Source organism: Danio rerio, chromosome 6 (genome assembly GCF_052040795.2).
Source record: "Danio rerio strain M-AB ecotype USA chromosome 6, GRCz13ab, whole genome shotgun sequence".
Taxonomy (NCBI): domain Eukaryota; kingdom Metazoa; phylum Chordata; class Actinopteri; order Cypriniformes; family Danionidae; genus Danio; species Danio rerio.
Window position 1 is genome coordinate 21,254,958 of NC_141026.1, and position 18,912 is coordinate 21,273,869.

General features: G+C 34.2%; 1 protein-coding gene across 4 annotated transcripts; it reads left to right on the forward strand.

Annotated features, from left to right (window-relative positions):
- Positions 1-2,883: 2,883 nt before the first annotated feature.
- Positions 2,884-16,946, forward strand: polg2 (polymerase (DNA directed), gamma 2, accessory subunit). 4 transcript variants are annotated; one of them, XM_087257116.2, is made up of 8 exons: positions 2,884-3,554; positions 5,720-5,837; positions 6,702-6,807; positions 10,902-11,087; positions 11,261-11,401; positions 11,501-11,581; positions 16,431-16,525; positions 16,615-16,946. In XM_087257116.2, the coding sequence occupies exons 1-8, from the start codon at positions 3,119-3,121 to the stop codon at positions 16,778-16,780; spliced, it is 1,329 nt and encodes a 442-aa protein (XP_087113242.1). In that variant the 5' UTR covers positions 2,884-3,118; the 3' UTR covers positions 16,781-16,946. The 4 variants fall into 4 exon arrangements, with proteins under 4 accessions (XP_087113242.1, XP_087113243.1, XP_087113244.1 ...); XM_087257117.2 differs by having other exon boundaries at positions 11,266-11,401; XM_087257118.2 differs by having other exon boundaries at positions 11,011-11,087.
- The last annotated feature ends 1,966 nt before the right edge of the window (positions 16,947-18,912 follow it).

An 18,912-nucleotide genomic window follows, 5' to 3' on the forward strand; every position in this document is an offset into this window, starting at 1 on the left:
ATATTCTTCTTATTCTTCATTAGGCTTGATCCGTAAATTGTGTATTTTATAAACTGATCGTTTATAAGGACTAAGCTATTAATAACTGTAATTCCTCGAATGGAAAAGTCTTGATTAAAGAAAAAGAGAACTTAATTCGACATATGCATATAGTGCGCTTATTTCTGCGCGCATCGCGCGCTTTACCGAATTACCTTTTTTATTTTTTATGCATTATAAATGCATCTGGCAGCACCGAAAAGAGCAAATGCCAAGTTATTAGCGCAGCGCACAGACAGCTAGCTCGTCTAGTCTGAACCAGGGGTTTTCAAACTATTCATTGCACACCGATCCCATTGCATTTTATTTAGGATAAACCACTTATTTAAAATTAATTAATTAAAAGGTGCGTACTCTCCAATACACCACTGAATTATAGTGTCATAATATTTAATAATTATAATTAAGATAGACACCTGACCTCCATTTAATAAACAATTTATTTGACATCCTCTGTTAATTTGAAGTTTAAAGTTTAAATCATTTATGTTAAACTTAAATTATTTAAAAACTTAAAAAGACTTAAATTTAGTCATTTAAGACATTTTAGGTCATAAGTTTACATACATTGACCGTTGCATTTAGTAGGCCTATTCTGGTCTAAATAAGCTTTTTGCATCTTAGGTGTTTACACACACAAATTAAGCAGTTTATACGTACATTTAATGTTACTTTGAAATTACTTTTGATGCAATAAATAATCCTAAATAATTGAAAGTGTTAACATATTCTTGAAATGTAGTTATTTTATAACTATGAAATTTATTACTAAACAAAGTGAATCATTATGAATTTGCCAAGAAATAATCCACTTTACCACTGTAAAGCAATGCCCCACACTCACTAGAACGGTAGAACCTGGACTGTATGATATGTTCTGTATGTAAAATAGAGAAAATAAGCAAGATGCGCAGTCTCATGCAGCCTTAGTGAAATATAGCGCGTCACAGCAATGAACTAAAAATAAAACCACCCTTGAAATGCTGACGATCTTAATTTTTTCAGCCTACACTGACTGAGAATAATGTTGCACTATTTTATTAACAAATAATTAGAACGTTTTTTTTTTCCTTCAACACATTCATCATTACTTTTGCCTGTGCAAGTTTTTTGCGCGCGCTTGAGCGCGAAGGCATCTATTTTCAGGTGCAAGATGCCACTTTGGGTGGCACCAGCACACTCTGCCACACCTGTGGCTATGTCCCTGCTACAATAATAATAACAACAACAACGACAAAATAATAACAAAAAATAATAATAATAAACCAGGCCTACTTTGACGTTGCAATAAAAAAGTATTAATTATCAAATAAATATTTAAAATATGGCTAAAGGCATATATTAAATTAAAATAGGAGAAAATCCAATAGAAACAAATGGTACCATTTATTATAGGTCCAATGTGTTCTTACAACCATTAAATAACTAAGTAAATAATAATAATAACAATACTAATAATAATAGGCCTAATAATAATAATAATAATAATAAATTATTATTTTATACAGAGTAGGCTATTTTTTAGGCCTACAATAGCTCTGAAACAATCATGTAAACCAGGTGCTCCTCGGAAATGGCTATCTTTGCTCTGCATCAGGTGCACAGCAGCAAGAAGCTTGGCAGTGAACTATGACCTTATTTTAATGACAAATGTCTAAGAATACTGCTGATTTACGTTTTTATTTAATTTATACATACGTAATGAATGTAAGCCTGCTAACTGTGTGTGGTTCAAATGATAGAATATGTAAACTTTGTTTATATATATAATTAAATAATAATAATTAAAAGCCTGCGTGTAAGGCTTTTATTTTGAGGGTGACGTCACGAGCGCAGATTTGGTTAACCAATTAGAGGAAAGTGGGCGTTTCAGCACCGCCTACATGTGTAAAATGAATTTTAAAGTCGTTTATCCATTTTCCTACCCTAAACCAAAAAACGAAAATCCAGCCAAAATCTCGTTTTTTCGTTTTCTCGTGAGCAAAAGAAAAACGGAAAAACGGCCGTTTTCTCAATTTCCTTTATTCCGTTTGAAAATGGAAAACAAATGAACAAAACGTACACGGACCACCAAAGCACACTGCTTGCTATAACGTCAATTTTTGCGCAAGAACTTTCAAGCGAGTTATTCCACCCTCAACCAGTAGGGTTTTTTTTTTAAATGGAAGTTGAATTAAATCGCTTAAATAAGGTTAGTGCTTAAAACAAACTCAAGATACTTTCAGTTTTATTATACGACATACATCAGTTACACGGACCGTGCTATATATAATATATTTTTGTTTCAATTTGTTACACCTAAAAAAAACCCCTAAAAGTTTATGTGTGTTTGCAGTATTTTCTATTTCGATTGTGGAGACAGAAAAGCATTTGAACATTTAGTAGATTGCATACTGACAAATCTACATGTAGAAAAAAAGAAAAGAAATAAAAAGAGCGCATACAGCACATTATATCATTTAGAAAAATTGTGAAAAATACATTTTTCCTCAAACGTTTTTGAAGCATTTTACCTCAAAAGTTTGGAAATACTTATAAAAGATGTTAAAAAAAATGATACTGTGTAAAAAAATTAGGCAACTATTTACATCAGCCTTTTGAGTGTTTCAAACTCATTTTATTTTAGTTTGAAAAAGTTCTGAAAAAAACTTTGTTAAATTCTCTTCATATTGATTAATTATCCTAGGTTTTATCATGTTTCTTTGATTCAATACGGATTTTTAAAGTTGTGGCAGTCTTTTTGACTATTTATACATTCCTAATCACATCTCAGTCCAGCATGTGGCGGTAATGCACAGATTTTGCAAGCTGTCAGTAAACATCGAAGAAGAAGAAGAAACGAGCGAAGAAGAAACACCCGCATGAGTTTGGAAATGTTAGCAACATTGAATCCCAGTAGATGTAAACCGGACGCTATTGTTCAGTAACGTTAATAAAAAAACGTATTTTTAATAACATTTGTACAGATACAAATACGTATTTACTATGGACTGCTATAGAAACTTTAACGCGCAAACCGCGTGATTTTGCTGTCTTTACATGCGACCTGCCAGCTACAAGCTATTATACCTTTTTGGAAATGTTCTTTAAATCCACCAGAAGCTGTCTTCAGCGTTGGGGCGAGAGTCTCCCTCTGTATCAGCGGAAAATATCAAAGTGCAGTGCTCATGATGATAGTTTGGACCAAACTAGATTTTTGATGCGACTTTGTTCTGAGCGTTATTATATTTCTTCCGAAGCGTTCAACACAAGAACATGTACATATGGACCTTTAGGAACTGAACTAAAGAAAAACATTATTGACCTGTGGACTTCGGCAATACGTTCAAGAGCATACGTGTTTGGAATAAGTAATTCAATGCAAAGCAGAATCCCCGAGGAACCTGGCAGGATTGTTAACTTGAAGAGTTTTCAAGAAATACTCAGCAAGGACAACCCGTCTAAAGAAGAAACATCTCAAAACATACAAAAACATCTCAAAGACAGCTTGTCTGTTCGAACGAGTCTCTTGCAAGGTGATTTGAGACTAGTCCTAGGCATTTATACACGCTTAACATGAAAAACGCGTAACGTGGCTAAATGTACCCAAACGTCAACTAGAGAAACACACATTTGTCAAACTTATTACTGTAAAACGAGTGAGCCCATATTTCATGGATCCCACTGAAGTCCATTATAAGGAAAAAGCTTAATGTACACATTTTTTTAAATCAAATTTTACTTGTAATTACTACTATCAAAAGAGAGCCATATTTCCACAGCTAAAGTGAGCAATATTATTTTAAGCATTCTCCTGTATGATGTTGTTGGGGGTAATGTCAACAATATGCACACAAGTGCATTCATTTGATATATATATATATATATATATATATATATATATATATATATATATATATATATATATATATATATATATATATATATATATATAATCCATAAAAGTGATATTACTGAACACAATATTCTGATAAAACATTTTCATTTTAGAGGAAAATTTCAGACAGCATTTGCATCTAAAATACACACACACACACACACATATATATATATATATATATATATATATATATATATATATATATATATATATATATATATATTCTGCTGTCAAAATAATAAAACTGCCTAATGTGTCTCTGTTTAATTTATCTACAGAATCAGGGCTTGTACTTTTGATAGTAGTTAGTTTTACAGGTTTTCTTGATTGCTAAAACAACTTCTGAACCCTTGTTCTATTTTCTTACACCATTAAATACAAAACCTTATCTTCAAGCACTATTAACAAAACCTCCGACTTCTCTTGCAGAATGAAACTTTGAAACTTCAAAACAGTTTTACCTTGGTTCAAAGTCAAGCACTGCTCTCAATTAATAAACAAAGTGATCAAAATATTACGCTATCTAGAAGGTAGTAAACAATACAACACAGAAAACAAAATATTGTTCAAAACATATTTCTTATTTTTTTCCTAAATGTTCAGGACCATATAGTTTGTTTATTGCACAGCATATAGCCTACAACACACTCTACTGCAGTATACATACAAAAAGAGACAAAAATTAAAGGTGAAAACATGATCATTTTGGTTCTTGTCTTTTGGCTGAGTCAGGAAAGAACACTTTCTCGACATCACACGCAACGTGATATTGTCTCTCCTGAAGGAAAGGGCAAGAAGCCTCTTGTGTGCTGTATCCAGCCCTGACATGATTCCTCACCTATATCATCATATGCTAAATCCATGACTTGCAGGAAAACGACTCTGGTGTAGGGTTGTCTATAGTATAGCGGGAGGTGCAAGTTCATTAGCTCCCCATTGCACTCATATTCTCACATTATTTTTTGTAACCATGCTTAGACACTCTCCTTCCCACTTTCAAACAGCCTGTTTGCTTATATCGGTTGTGTCACATCATTTGAAAAATGTGACTTTAATTTTGAGAGATTGTGATTAATCAATGACAAAAAGTTTCTCTATTTGTATTTGATTGTTGCTACTTGTGTTTACCAGCATGAATCATGTGCATTAGAGTGTAGACATTAGTGTTGAGAGTTTTGCTTAAAAGTCTTAAGTGAGATCTGCACATAGTGGTTAACCATGTGAAATGGTTTAAGATTTTGACATCAGACTGCACAATTAGCTAAATGAGGTCAGGCAACTGAAAACTTAGTTCAGTCAATGGGTTTAAGTGTTTTAGCAATTGTGAAAAACTAATTACAAGTAAATTTGACAGAATTTTGGTTTCCACCACTTGTTAATGTACATTAAGCTTTATATTTACAACGCACTTAATATGATAATTTTAACTCACTGAATAAGAGCTTTCTTTTGACATCAGAAAGTGTTTGTCATGAGTAAAATTTGATAGAAATTAGTTTTCTCTGCTTGTTCTTAAAGTAAAATAAGACTTTATCCTTATAATGGACTTAGATAGGGAAGAAAATGTGATATTGTTCTCTATCTATGGCATTAGGGCTCGTTATTCTTACAGTATTTAGTGTTAATTACAAGTAAAATTTGACAGAAATTTGGGTTTCTCTGGTTAATGTTTAGGTACATTAAGCCACGTTAAGCTTTTTTATGTTAAGCCGTGTTGTAGAATGTTTAATATGCGTCAATGTGACTGCTGTGGATAAGGTGTTGGAATTTTTATTATTTTGTATTTATATATTTTTCTAGGTGCTTTGCAGCAGTATATTCAGGCATTAGAGCTTGTGAATAGGACATTACCCTTTGGATTGGCGGAGACTGGATTGTGCTATAACTTTGATAATCAGCTAAGACATTCATCTGACTGGTGAGTGAGACTTTATTTTTTTCATTTGACCAGGTATGCTATTTTAATTAATCACTTAAATAGTACAAATAAGTAATTTATTTTAGTGCCTCTCAAAGGCTGTCAGGTGATGCAAAGGTACTGCAGTGAGTGTGAGGGGGTGGGATGTTGTGGTGGCTTAAGAAACAAAGTGAAAAGTGTTGTCAACTTTCAACCACTACACTTTAGAGGAAGGGTCTGTGTACAAGTGTTGACATTTTCTTATCTTTAAGCTGAATACTGTGAAAACAAGTGCAATTTTAAATAAAAAATAAAATAAAGGAATGCTCCACTTTTTTGGAAAAAGGCTCAATTTACAAGTCTCCTAAAGTTAAACTGTTGGCTTTAAATTTATTCAGCCGATTTCTTGTTTTGGCGGGGTCACTTTTGGCTTAGCATAATTAATTTAATCAATTTGGCCATTAGCAATTCATTTAAAAATGTTTTTAAACAAGTTTTTATACATTTTCCTGCTTGAGTATCTTCTACTTTCATTGTATAGTAAGACCAACAGAAAATAAAATGTACTATTTTCTAGGCTCTCATTTTCACGTAATAGTCAAGAAGTGTAGTGCATGAGAATCTATGATATCGGAGGGTATATTAACTATGAAGACATGAGAGATGTGCTGTCGCTTGGTATGGCAATAGCAGCTTTGCACAACTATGTAATCATGAGAGATTTTCAAGAAAAGTTGAGTGTTTCTTCAGAAGCACCAGACCATTTCAACACAATTTGTGAATAGTTTACTTTATGCATTGACTAAAGAAATCATTGACTAATGAAATTATAGACAAACTTCAAGCTTTTAAAAAATGACTCCCCCCATGCCCCCCCTTTAACAGTTCTTCTGAGGTCACTGAATCATCTTTAGTTTGGTTCTGTTCTCCTCGGACGTCTTCACAGTGGATGGACTACTGGGTTCATCACAGACTGAAGTGGTGGAGGAAGGTAAAGCTAACCACTTTTATAATTTTTCTGTCAAGTTAAAATTGATTCATAGTATATATTACATTGTGTTAAAGTAACTCTGAAAACATTAGTACTGTACATTAAAGAAAAATTTGATGAGTTGACTTTCATCTTTAAGAGAAAAACATTTTATGTTGGATGAGACGTTAAACCGAGGTCCTGTCTCTCTGTGGTCATTAAAAATCCCATGGCACTTCTTGGAAAGAGTAGGGGTGTAACCCCATTGTCCTGGCCAAAGTCCCTCTATCGGCCATTACTATCATGGCCTCCCAATCATCCCCTTCCACCGAATTGTCTCTATCACTGTCTCTCTACTCCACTAATAGCTGGTGTGTGGTGAGTGCACTTTTATAATTATTCAGATAGACAGATTTATCAGATTAAAGTTTAGTGTGCCGGTCAGTTTCTTATTTACGTAATAAATGACCGTACATATTTTAATTCCTAATTAAGTCCAAATATAAAGGGGTTGGACAGTGAAACTGAAACACCAGGGGCCTCATGTATCAACGCTGTGTATGCATAAAACTTTGTGTACACCAGGTTTCACGCTCACGTTTGGATTTACTAACAATGAAATTTGCATGAGAATGTGCGTTGCTCCACGCCAACTTCATGTCTGGCGTACCTGTATTTCTTATTTGTGTTTGTTTTATTTTCATTGGCTACTCCTAGAGGAAATTATGTTGAGTTGCACACTATAAAGTATCGCACCAACCCGTGAAAAACATTGCTATTAATTTAGAATTGATAAAATGGGTTAATTGACACAATATATATATATATATATATATTTATATATATATATATATATATATATATATGACTCGGTCAGTTGTAGAGCGGGTGATTGGGCATCTGAAATGCCGGTGGCGCGGCCTTGATAAGAGCGGAGGAGTGCTGCTTTACCGCCCTAACTTTCAGGATTGTATAGAAAAACAGAATAAATAAAATAAAAAGGATAAAAGGCTTGCACTAAATATTTTTCACCTAAAGTACAAATTTCGATTACGAAATGAAAACACAGATTGAATCCTTTTTAATAACTGGCATAGGCAGTTTTACCCCAATCATGCTTAAGTTTTTTCTTTTTCTTCTTTTCGAATTAAAATAGCAGGCCTTCTAACTGACATAAAATCAAATAAGCATCTTCAATGCTCTGCGGTAATTCCTATATCACAAATTTCTATCGACATTTTTTATACAAGTATTTTAAAGATTGTCTTGAGCATTTGATAGCGCTGTGCTTTCATTTTCTCCTACACACTCGCAGTGAGTTCAGGTAACAGAGTGTTTTAAATTCTTTAAATTGTCTTCAGTTATTATAACCTTTGTGTCGAACTGGCACAGAAATATCAGTATATCAATATAGGCTTTGCTAAAAGGCTTGTCAAATGAAGGTCTGTTCCTTACTAGCGCTCGCTGTGGCTGTGGTGGTGAGAGACAATGAAAAGGCGCATATACTGTATGTTGACATTTAAAGTATAGGTTACTACAGCATATAATAATTTTATAAAAATGTAACCAACATTTAATAGAGGTTTGTGATACAAAAAGTAGAGCATTAATTGGAGCATTATTTGATTTTTTTTCCATGGAGCATAACAAATCGTCACTGCACAGTTTTGTAGCGGATGGGCACAAACAAAAATATACACTTCATATATTTTATTGGAAAATATATAAAGTGAATTTAAATATAAAATGAATTTCGATTGGTATAATTTGGATCTTAATTTTATGTACTTTTCTGTCAGTCTACAAACAATCTACAAAATAAATAGCCTAAGTACAATAAATAACATTTGAGGCGAAGTGAAGTGCCGCTATGCTTTCGCAACCAAAATACAAACTGGTTTGTTAAAATTGTAATCTAATTTAAATAAAAGTGAATTATTCAGTTTTGAATAATGCATTTTAGTTAACTGTATGATCAAAAAAAGAGTAGCTTATATTAATTTTTCACTGTTTAAATGAAAAAATCATTCATTTTGCTGAATAGTTTTACTTTAACTTGTTTAATCAAGTCGTTTTACCATAAAAAGCAGGACTGGCATTTACAAAGCATTTACAGCTCGTACGTGAACATGTACCCAGATTATCTTGGAAGAACGAACTCTCAAGTATGGGCTAACTTAAATTTGTTGTGAGAATGAACGCATGATTTTTAAAATGAGAGTCTGCATTTGTACCAGTTCGTCAGATATTATTACTTAAAACATTTCGGTAACACTTTACAATAAGGTTCATTAGTTAATGCATTTACTAACATGAACTAATCATGAACAACACTTGTACAGCATTTATGAATCATAATTGAACATTTACTAATGCATTATTAACATTCAAGTCCATGCTTGTTAACATTAGTTAATGCAACATGAGTTAACATGAACTAAAAATGAACTACTGTATTTTCATTAACTAACGTTTATTAACATGAATAAATACTGTAGTAAATGTATCGTTCATTGTTTGATCATGTTAGTAAATGCATTACTTATCATTAACTAATGAACCTTATTGTAAAGTGTGACCAACATTTCTATATTTTAGAGAAAGTAGTTAAAGCCAATGATTGATCTTATCCAGCCGTGGCCCACTAATAAGTAATCATGTAGCCTACTTTTTGATTACCTGATTTAACAGCAGCACCTACGGATATTATGGAGATCCACGCATAACTTTCATGCATGCCCAAATATACAATGTCAATGTCAGAGTAAATCCATAAGGAAATGTAAATTGCTCGCACTTGATAATTTAAAGTGGGGATGAAGCAGTCAGTCAAGTTTACATTATTGTATTATGTCTCAGAGCAAAGCATAACTTATCCTATAAATGTCCATGCTTAATCAGTCATTGATAAGGTCTTTAGCTTATGCGCTTAACTGCCAAACAGCTTGATTTCTTGCTTAATCACAAATTTTTTTTTTATCATCGCAGCTGTAGCTACGGCTCCCAGAGCCATCTGATCTTGTAAACCTGCTAGAGGTTCCAGAATCCAGATTCATGCTTTAAGATGCTGATCAAAGATCACATCTGCTCTGTGCTGCCTGCTTTCATTGACCCTCGACAGTTTGCACACAAGAGCAACGGTCCACTGATGATGCAAATACTTTCACCTTACTCATTGCTTTATGATTTTATTTCACTTCAATGGAGTTAAAAGCATCACAGATTTCCACAAATACATGGAGCAATTCAGTATTACACAACAAATAGTTTATTTTACTTTTTTTTTTACACTCTTCACTAGGGATGTTTTATAATTTTAGAATTTGCAGCATAGCAAAACAATTCTTTAGATGGATTGAAGATATAAGCCCCTTGATTGGTTATATCAAGGAATTATAAAGATTGTTTGCAGATGCAGATTGTCCAACTACTGTGAATTTTACTCAAAAAGCTAAAACAAACATTGACTTTTTTATGTGTTTTACACCTTTTTATTTTATATGAGAGTATAGTTTGTAGTCAGGAAAGCATGGGGCAGAGAGAGAGGAAACAAGATTGGACCTCAAGCCAGGAATTAAGCCTAGGTTCCCAAAAGCACCTTTGTGCTAAATGTTGGTGCACTAATTGTGAGGACACTGATGCTGACAAACAGTCACATTTGATCCATAAACCCTTTTCTCTCTCAATTTGCATGATCGACCTATCTGTCAAAAAAGCAGCAAGTGGTGTTTTGAATACATAAACATCTCAGAGAATAAGAGCATGTATATTTGAAGACACCTTCATGTTATGATGAATTATTGTACTGTTCTACATTGCTTTTTGTGATCTCCACATTGTGCCGATTTAAAACCTGGAATATAAAAATAACATAAAAATGTAAAAGGAACCAATTTTGTCAGATATTTTTATCTGGTATAAATTTGCAATAATCATATAATTTACCTGTATGGGAATCAGCAAGTAATGCATTGCATATATTTCAAATATGAAATATGTGGATTTCATATTTATTACACTGCTTTCTAAGATATTGTCACTGACCCCTGAAAGCCACTATGCAAATATTAGAAGCATTAAGGAACATGGGTGACTGACTTGAACTCCTGCTAAAGTTTGCTTTAGGCCCGTCTGACTTCAACCTGTGCAACGTGGGCGATGAGAGTTTGAAAGAGGGGGCATCTCATGGTGTTAAAGTACTCTATAATTTCCCCTGGGGATCAGAGACGCTGGAGACACTGTGGACCCTGGGAGACACACAACTACTGAAGACTCACCAAGAAACATCCGTTAAAGTACAGGTCAGAGAATTTAAAATTTCAGACAATATTAAATCATTCACAGGTAATTCAGCCACTAAGTGTAAAATGGCATGTTAAAGAATTTACAAAGACTATTAGTTTATAGGGGGTTTTCCCTCCTAGAAATAATGTTTAACATTACTGTTGAAAAAAACTAATTGTATAATTTTCAGTGCAGAGATGGAAGAAAGTCTGTAGTTCCTCATGTAATCTCTGTCAGTGTGAATGTTGATCGGGGAATGCTGGCTTACCTGTTTAATTCACTTCAACGGCTGAAGAAAACTGACAGCAAACAGAAGCTTCATCAGAGGACAGTAAGCCATTTATTTGCATTAATAAGTGTTTGAATATGTAAACTAATTTGAAAGGGAAATGGGGAAGCTGACCATGGTTTGTTTCACTGATTTGTTCAGGTTTTGAAGCTCCATCCTGCTTTAACTCCAGTAAAAGTGGCCTTGGATATAGGACGAGGATCTAATTCAGAACTTAGACAGGTACAGTGGCTTATACATAGAACTAAACATCAGTGCAAGAATCCTGCAAAATGTATCACTGCATCATAAATCCCCTTTAATAGTTAAACAGTAGCTTAACTCCTCCAACATTGCATTCATAAGCCTGTTGCATGGCATATGTGATATTTACCGGGTGTTTACAAATACAAAGACAGAATGCTTCTCCAGAGAGGAAACCGATCTGTGTGCAAGCAGACAGTCTGCACAAGCTGCACCTCTTTTATTTTAAATATTTTAAAGATTTATGTGTATTGTGAATCCACTTATAGATGCATATTACTGGTAAAGTACAAAAAAGTATATTGTGCCATTAAATTTAGAGCAGATTTCAGTTTGTCAGTGCTGTGGTCTATTTCAGTTGATTCTATTAGCTACTAATGTGCCTGAACACAATTCATTTTCAGACCAGCATGTCCATGTGCACACACAATAACAAGTTGTGAAAATGATCACTGCATTCACTCAAAATTATTTGTAGTTGCATTCCAAATGACACACTATGCACTTAAGCCTCATTTCCACTGAGTAGTACACTTCAGTTCGGTATGGTATGGGTCACCTTTATCAGACTTGTGTCTCTACTGCCAAAATGGTACTCTATTGGTAGGCGTGGTCTAAGACAGAAAGTTGCAGTCGACATCAAGACTGTTCTTGCTCAATGAAATGTCAATGTAAAGCTATACGGTTCGTTTACATTTCATATACAAAACAGATGCTTAATACACATAAATACTTGTGTATAAATGTTAAATGCCAACCTTTCTATGAACAGAATTTGATAATAGCTGACAGATTTGATTATAGCTTATCAACGCAATAAATAAAAAATAGCTAACTGTAACGTCTACAAGTATATAAAATAAATAAAGCATGAATACATACAGACCCCAACAGTCTCACAAATGTTACCAATTACAAAAAAATTCCACACGACATACATTAAGGACTTATTGGCTTAAAAAACAATACAAAATATGGCCGTACATGTACAGCACATGTAACATCGTGTTAAAAAGTAATTCCATCATTCCGAGTTCATAATAGTCCATAAAAGTCATTAATACGAAAGTAAAACACACATGTACTCAAAACATTTAAAACAAATATGCTATACATGTATAGGTAAGCTCATTATTATTTGGTGTGCAACAATACACATGGTTAGGTTTTAGTTCAAGGTTTCGGTGCAATTTTGGAATATATATTCAGTAAAAAAAAAGCAGTGTTAAATAAAAATAAAATGTAAAAAATTCTAAAACGAATACATGGCGACGCAGTGGCACAGTCGGTAGTGCTGTCGCCTTAGAGCAAGGTTTGCTGGGTCAGTTGGGATTTCTGTGCGGAGTTTGCATATTCTCCCTGCGTTTGCGTGGGTTTCCTCCGGGTGCATTGGTTTCCCCCACAGTTGAAAGACATGTGGTACAGGTGTATTGGGTAGCCTAAATTGTCCGTAGTGTATATGGATGTTTCCCAGAGATAGGTTGCAGCTGGAAGGGCATCGGCTGCATAAAATATATGCTGGATTAGTTGGCGGTTTATTCCACTGTGGCGACCCCAGATTAATAAAGGGACTAAGCCGAAAAGAAAATGAATGAATGAAAACGAATACAATATAACAAAAAAAAAAAATCTAAAATAAACAGTGATTTCCAGTTTTTTTCTTGTAACTAACATTGGTTATTAAAACCTTTTTCAGTAAGTATGATGATACCGTCAACAAAATCATCACCACACCTGCAGACCAGATGTTGTGGATGAAAGCAAAGGTTTGTGGGCTGCAGAGATGAAGCTTTCAGATCGGGAAACAAAGCAGCTCTCAAAAATGCAAAACTGTCATATGCTCAAAAAATCTGTAACCTCACAGACTGCAGGAGCACACAGAGCCTCTGGCAAGCCATTCAGTCCATCACTGTCTACAAGCCTCTGCCACAGGCCTGTGATGATGACACATTTTTCCTAGATGAAGTGAACCAATGACAACACAATTTCCCAAATGTGTACATTCCAAGGCATAACCCATTGAATGCTTAAGTCGCAGATGAACATAATTACCGTTTAGAAGCAAGACAAGTCATAACTTTCAAATAATAGTTTTCAATAACTATTCAAATGAGCAGATGAATTGTCCCAGAGTTCTGGTTCTGGGCTTCTGGATCATGTGGGCTCTTTTGCTAACATGCAGCATACGTCACTTTCATTTTCAGGTGAAAGCATCTTCCACTTTAGTGCTCACTGATGGGACATTTAATTGCAGAGAGATATGTTTCAGCACATGGACATACATTCTAGAGAGTTCAGAGAGTATTAGAGAGTATTTGATGGAATAATGGAAATGCAAAATACAATTTTAATTTAAAACCAAAAAATTGCAGTATGCATATTGAAGCGTGGAGGTCGTACTGAATATAACGGCATTCCTAGTTTTTATGCACATTCACTCAAGTGAACAAATCATTAGGAGCTAATGGTTGTTCTCTTGGGATGACACGGCGGCACAGTTGGTAGCACAATCGCCTCACAGCAAACAGGTTGCTGGTTCGAGTCTTGGGTGGGTCAGTTGGCATTTCTGTGTGGAGTTTGCATGTTCTTCCTATGTGAATTGGGTGAGCTAAATTGGCCTTAGTGTATGTTTGTGATTGAGTGTTTCCAAGTGATGGGTTGCAGCTGGAGGGCACCCGCTGTGTTAAACATATGCTGGATAAGGTGGTTCATTCCGCTGTGGTGACCCCAAGTTAATAAAGGGACTAAGCCGAAAAGAAAATGAATGATTGATTGGTTGTTCTCTTGAACACTGAGCGTCTGTTTACATGTGGTCACTTCCTGTCTTTTTTAAGATCGAATAACTATCCGATCATGAAACGAACAAGTGTAAATAATCTCCAAAAAGCAGTTGAGACCGATTGCTCAGGTCAATTCAGGAGGTGGTCTAGGATGCATTTGTAGGGATAGTTTACAGTTTAACCCAAAGAATGACCAGTCTGGTTGATGAAGAAGAGCCGGAGTCAGAGATTTTAAAAAAATAAATTAAGTTTACTGAAGATAGTTTGCAGTTTCATTCGCAGAAGCCAGCTTCAACACTCTCAATGAGTTCCTAGGCCGCTCTGCTTACAGTTTCAACAATCAAACAATTATACTCTTTACACAAGTCCAGAAAGGGTGGGATCCAGGTAAACAGTTCTCATTGGTTACAATAGAAATAGACAATTCTAAATACATGCGTCAAAGAAACATAGTATCTACTTCCAGATATGGATGGCCTTAGTGTGTGCGTCAAAGAAAGCCTTGTATTTGTATCCAGATATGGATGGCGACCTGATGCCTAGAGGTGAGGTCGCCCTAAGTTATTAGGAGCTGATCTCCAACCTGTAAAAAGCTAAACCAGGAACACAATAGACACAAAAGACCATCTGTGTTAAAGACTCAAGGATGTTTCTTGTACGTTCAGCTGTGTTATCAGGCTGGTTCAAGACTGTTTCCATCAACAGTCTGCTGCAATATCTTGGCTACACACAGTCACAGTCTGTCTTCACACAAAAAGGAATTACATTACTATTAATTATACACAAAAACAGATCAATCAAACAGCTATAAAATTATAGGCAATATATCAGGACAATAAAACAGGTGTCTTCTTCTCCTCTGTATTGGACCTCTATTCATAGGAACAGATAGAGAGAGAGAGAGAGAGAGAGAGAGGTCTCCATGACCTATGACCTGGTTTGTGTGTCTCCTGAAAACAAAGTTAAAATAGACAGGCAAAAAGAGAAACAAGGACACAGAACATTCTTACAGTAAGCAGTTTTAACTTATTCATTAGTTAAAATCAATTCACAGGTAAATACTGAGAAACAGGATGATGAAAAGGATAAACGGTGGTCCATGATGAGACGAATTGGAAAGCAGAAATCCGAATCCTTCACATTTTATATGAAGCTGGACAGATCTTAATGCATCTGGTTGTTGAGACAACATATGCAAGTTTTACTCCTCCCAAATTTGAAAATAATCAATATGAGAGCACACATGTTGTAGGCGATATGACTGCCAGACATACAAGTGCAAATGCAAAAGCAAAAGAAGGCCGCAGATGACAGTTTGTGATGTTTGTTTTCGTTGTAATTACATGTTTCTTTTCATTTTATTTTTGACCATAAAATATAATTAGATGACAGCATTCACAACAGAGACACAGCAGAGAACTGTAGCGCATCTCTGTGACAAGAAAGAAATAATAATAGAAAAATATAGAGTTTCATTCGTTTACAAAGGCACATTGTTTTGTTTTTGGTAGAGTTTGTTATAGACAAATGAATTAAAATCTTTACAGTTTTGAATGATGCATTTCACATATTTGTGTGACAAAAATGTTTCATTTAGCCCATATAAGAAAGTAATCACAGAGCCTACCTTGTGCGCTTTTAATGTTTTACAGCCTGCATCTAAAATAAAAAATATATGCGGTGTATCTGTATAGCCTAGTTAAAGTTGCATATAATAGTCATATCCATTTAGTGGAGATGCATTCATGTGGTTAAATGGAACCGTTTTCAGAAATCAAATGGCTATTTGAAAAAAAAAAAAAAAACTCATGAAGTGACTAGACACTGAGAGACAACAACAAACTAACTAAATTTTGCATAAGCAAAACACATAAGCAGAATATATGCACATTTACTAAAGGAAAAATAAACAATGAATACTTAGAAATGCATATCAGAACAACGTTATTGAATAATTAAATTCAATTCAATTCAGTTAATATTTATTTGCGATTGTGTTTATTTACTTGTGTTCTCACACTGACCCAAAAACAAATCTTTGTCTTCAGGTTTGTGAGGGTTTGCTTCAAGAATTTCTTGAAGTTGGAATTTCCACATGGCCTGGATACTTGGACACAAAGTCTCTGGAGAATTTGAACACAAAGTAAAAAGCATCCACATAAAGAAATTACAATATTTGTAATTATTGATGATGAAATATTATAATGTTGAAGATTATTTTTGTTCTTGCAGGTATGATGAGATGGGTGTCCTCTTTACAGTGATGGTCAGTGAGAGCACACTAAAAAGTGGCCTTCTGTTGGTCCGTAACAGAGACACCACCATTAGAGAGACTATGCATATTTCAGAAATCAAATGCTTTCTGCTTAAATACATATCTGCCTCAGAGAATCACTGACTTTGATCTTCTGAATTTCTTCAGTGACAAACAAGTAATGTAATGTGATCATTCTGATGTAACTGCTACAAACTTGTTAATCTGCTGATGCAAAATAGCATTACTGTATGCTGAAAAAAATGGGAAAACATTTAATGAAAAATAAAACAGTTATAGTGTATGTACAGCTTTGCATTTGCCCCAGAGTCTATATTGATGTCAATTTGTTTAATTTAATAATGTAAAACATGATTTATTTTTGGATTTGGTTCTTTGAAATATGTAATGATGATTATAATTTTTTTCTCTTGTGTGATTAAACAGCAACATCATCTCAATGAATTCGGTTGACATTACCAAGCAGTTATACAAACTAAATATTCTTTGACAGAAAAGCTGTTGTAATTATGAAATCATTCAACAAAAATAACACTTCCAGGGTATTGCCCTTGATAAACATGTCTAAACTGTTAGCATGTTTGCTCATAGGAGGAAGCAGCTGATGACCAACTGCCATGCCACGTTTCTCCCGCACTATCTAAAATAAAACCAAAACTAAAGGCTATACTCCTTCGCTCCGACATTAACCACTTAACTCCATTAACCACTTAACTCCGTTCAGCGCTTTAACTCCAATGAAACACATTTATTAGGAAAAACATACTTTGCCATTTACTTAATACTACTCCTAAATGCATTTATGGTTTTCTAAGACAATAACAGTAGTTGTGTAGAATGTATTTGTTTAGAGTGCAACTACACAGTTTATTTATAAGGATAGTGCTTATTTGAAACATTCATATTTTCAGAGATACAGCGACAGAAAACTCGTAATTACAAACTACAGCTAATCAAATCATTTAAAAACAGCTAAGTGACACTAAGTCAATCTCTCTATGTTGTAGTGCTGTATTTATACCATAGTAATCTGGTGTTTGCTTTGCTTTGGCTTTTTCGAGTTAATTATTGTGATATCCCAATTGCAACTAAATGCTAGGGAATATCTATAGACTGATGCCATTTCTTTTAATCTTAAATTGTGAGCAAAATCACCTGTTTGTCATCACTTTAGATATTATGCTGGAGAATTATTTAAATACTAGCTCTAAAGTAAGGTTGGTAAAATTAGCAACAGTTTCTGCTGTTCTGATGTCGGCTGCAGCTGTGAGTGAATTGCGGAAGAAAGTAATTTCTCATACAAAAAATTTTTAAACTCTGTGTATAATTTTCTTTTTTAAATACTTGATTATGCCAGTGAACTGTTGTATAAACGCACTAGTACACTCTTAGCAGAGCTATATGGCTGTAAATCGTCTGTATATATAATTATTATTATACATGTAACTTGTACTATACTACTTATAGTGCTACCTGACATCACTTTAAATGTATAAAAATAAAATTAAATGTATAAAATTTTCCTCACTACCTACCTATCTACCTACCTACCTACCTTACCCTGAGCCATGCAGGAGCCCACACCACCATCTCCTTATGCATGTCATATTGGCAGTTTTAAATAAATATAGACAGTTAAAATACAATGATAAAAAAAATCTTCTATACTGGCTAACAAAATGTTGAGCAGACACACCTAGGAATACTCAATCTCAACCTCAAGAGTGATGTACAAGGCATACTGAAAGTCAAAAAAAGTTAATAAAAAATTACTTATGTGCTTGTCCATGTAAATTGTCAAACTTACCATGAACACAAAGACTCCACAGATCTTGGAGAGACCCTGCATTGGAATATCTTAGGTAATGTTGGAAAAAATGAAAAGATAAAAATAAATAACAGTAATAATAATAATAAACTATATATATATATATATATATATATATATATATATATATATATATATATATATATATATATATATATATATATATATATATATATATATGCAAACAAACGTAAATTTTGAAATCTGAAACAATCATCAGCAGATAAAAAAGTTATATATTAAAATCATTTGAAGTAGGCCTAGCATGTTTGAAATAGGGTGGCGCAGTGGGTGCTGTCGCCTCACAGCAAGAAGGTTGCTGGTTCGAGCCTTGGCTTGGTCAGTTGGCATTTCTTTGTGGAGTTTGCATATTCTTGCTGTGTTTGCGTGGGTTTCCTCTGGGTGATCTGGTTTCCACCACAAGTCC

Coding starts and splice junctions, on each gene's coding strand:
- polg2 (XM_087257116.2), top strand. CDS start 3,119: ATGTTCTTTAAATCCACCAGAAGCTGTCTTCAGCGTTGGGGCGAGAGT. Junction 3,555..5,719: donor TCGAACGAGTCTCTTGCAAG/GTGATTTGAGAC, acceptor ATATTTTTCTAG/GTGCTTTGCAGCAGTATATT. Junction 16,526..16,614: donor CTGGAGAATTTGAACACAAA/GTAAAAAGCATC, acceptor TTGTTCTTGCAG/GTATGATGAGATGGGTGTCC.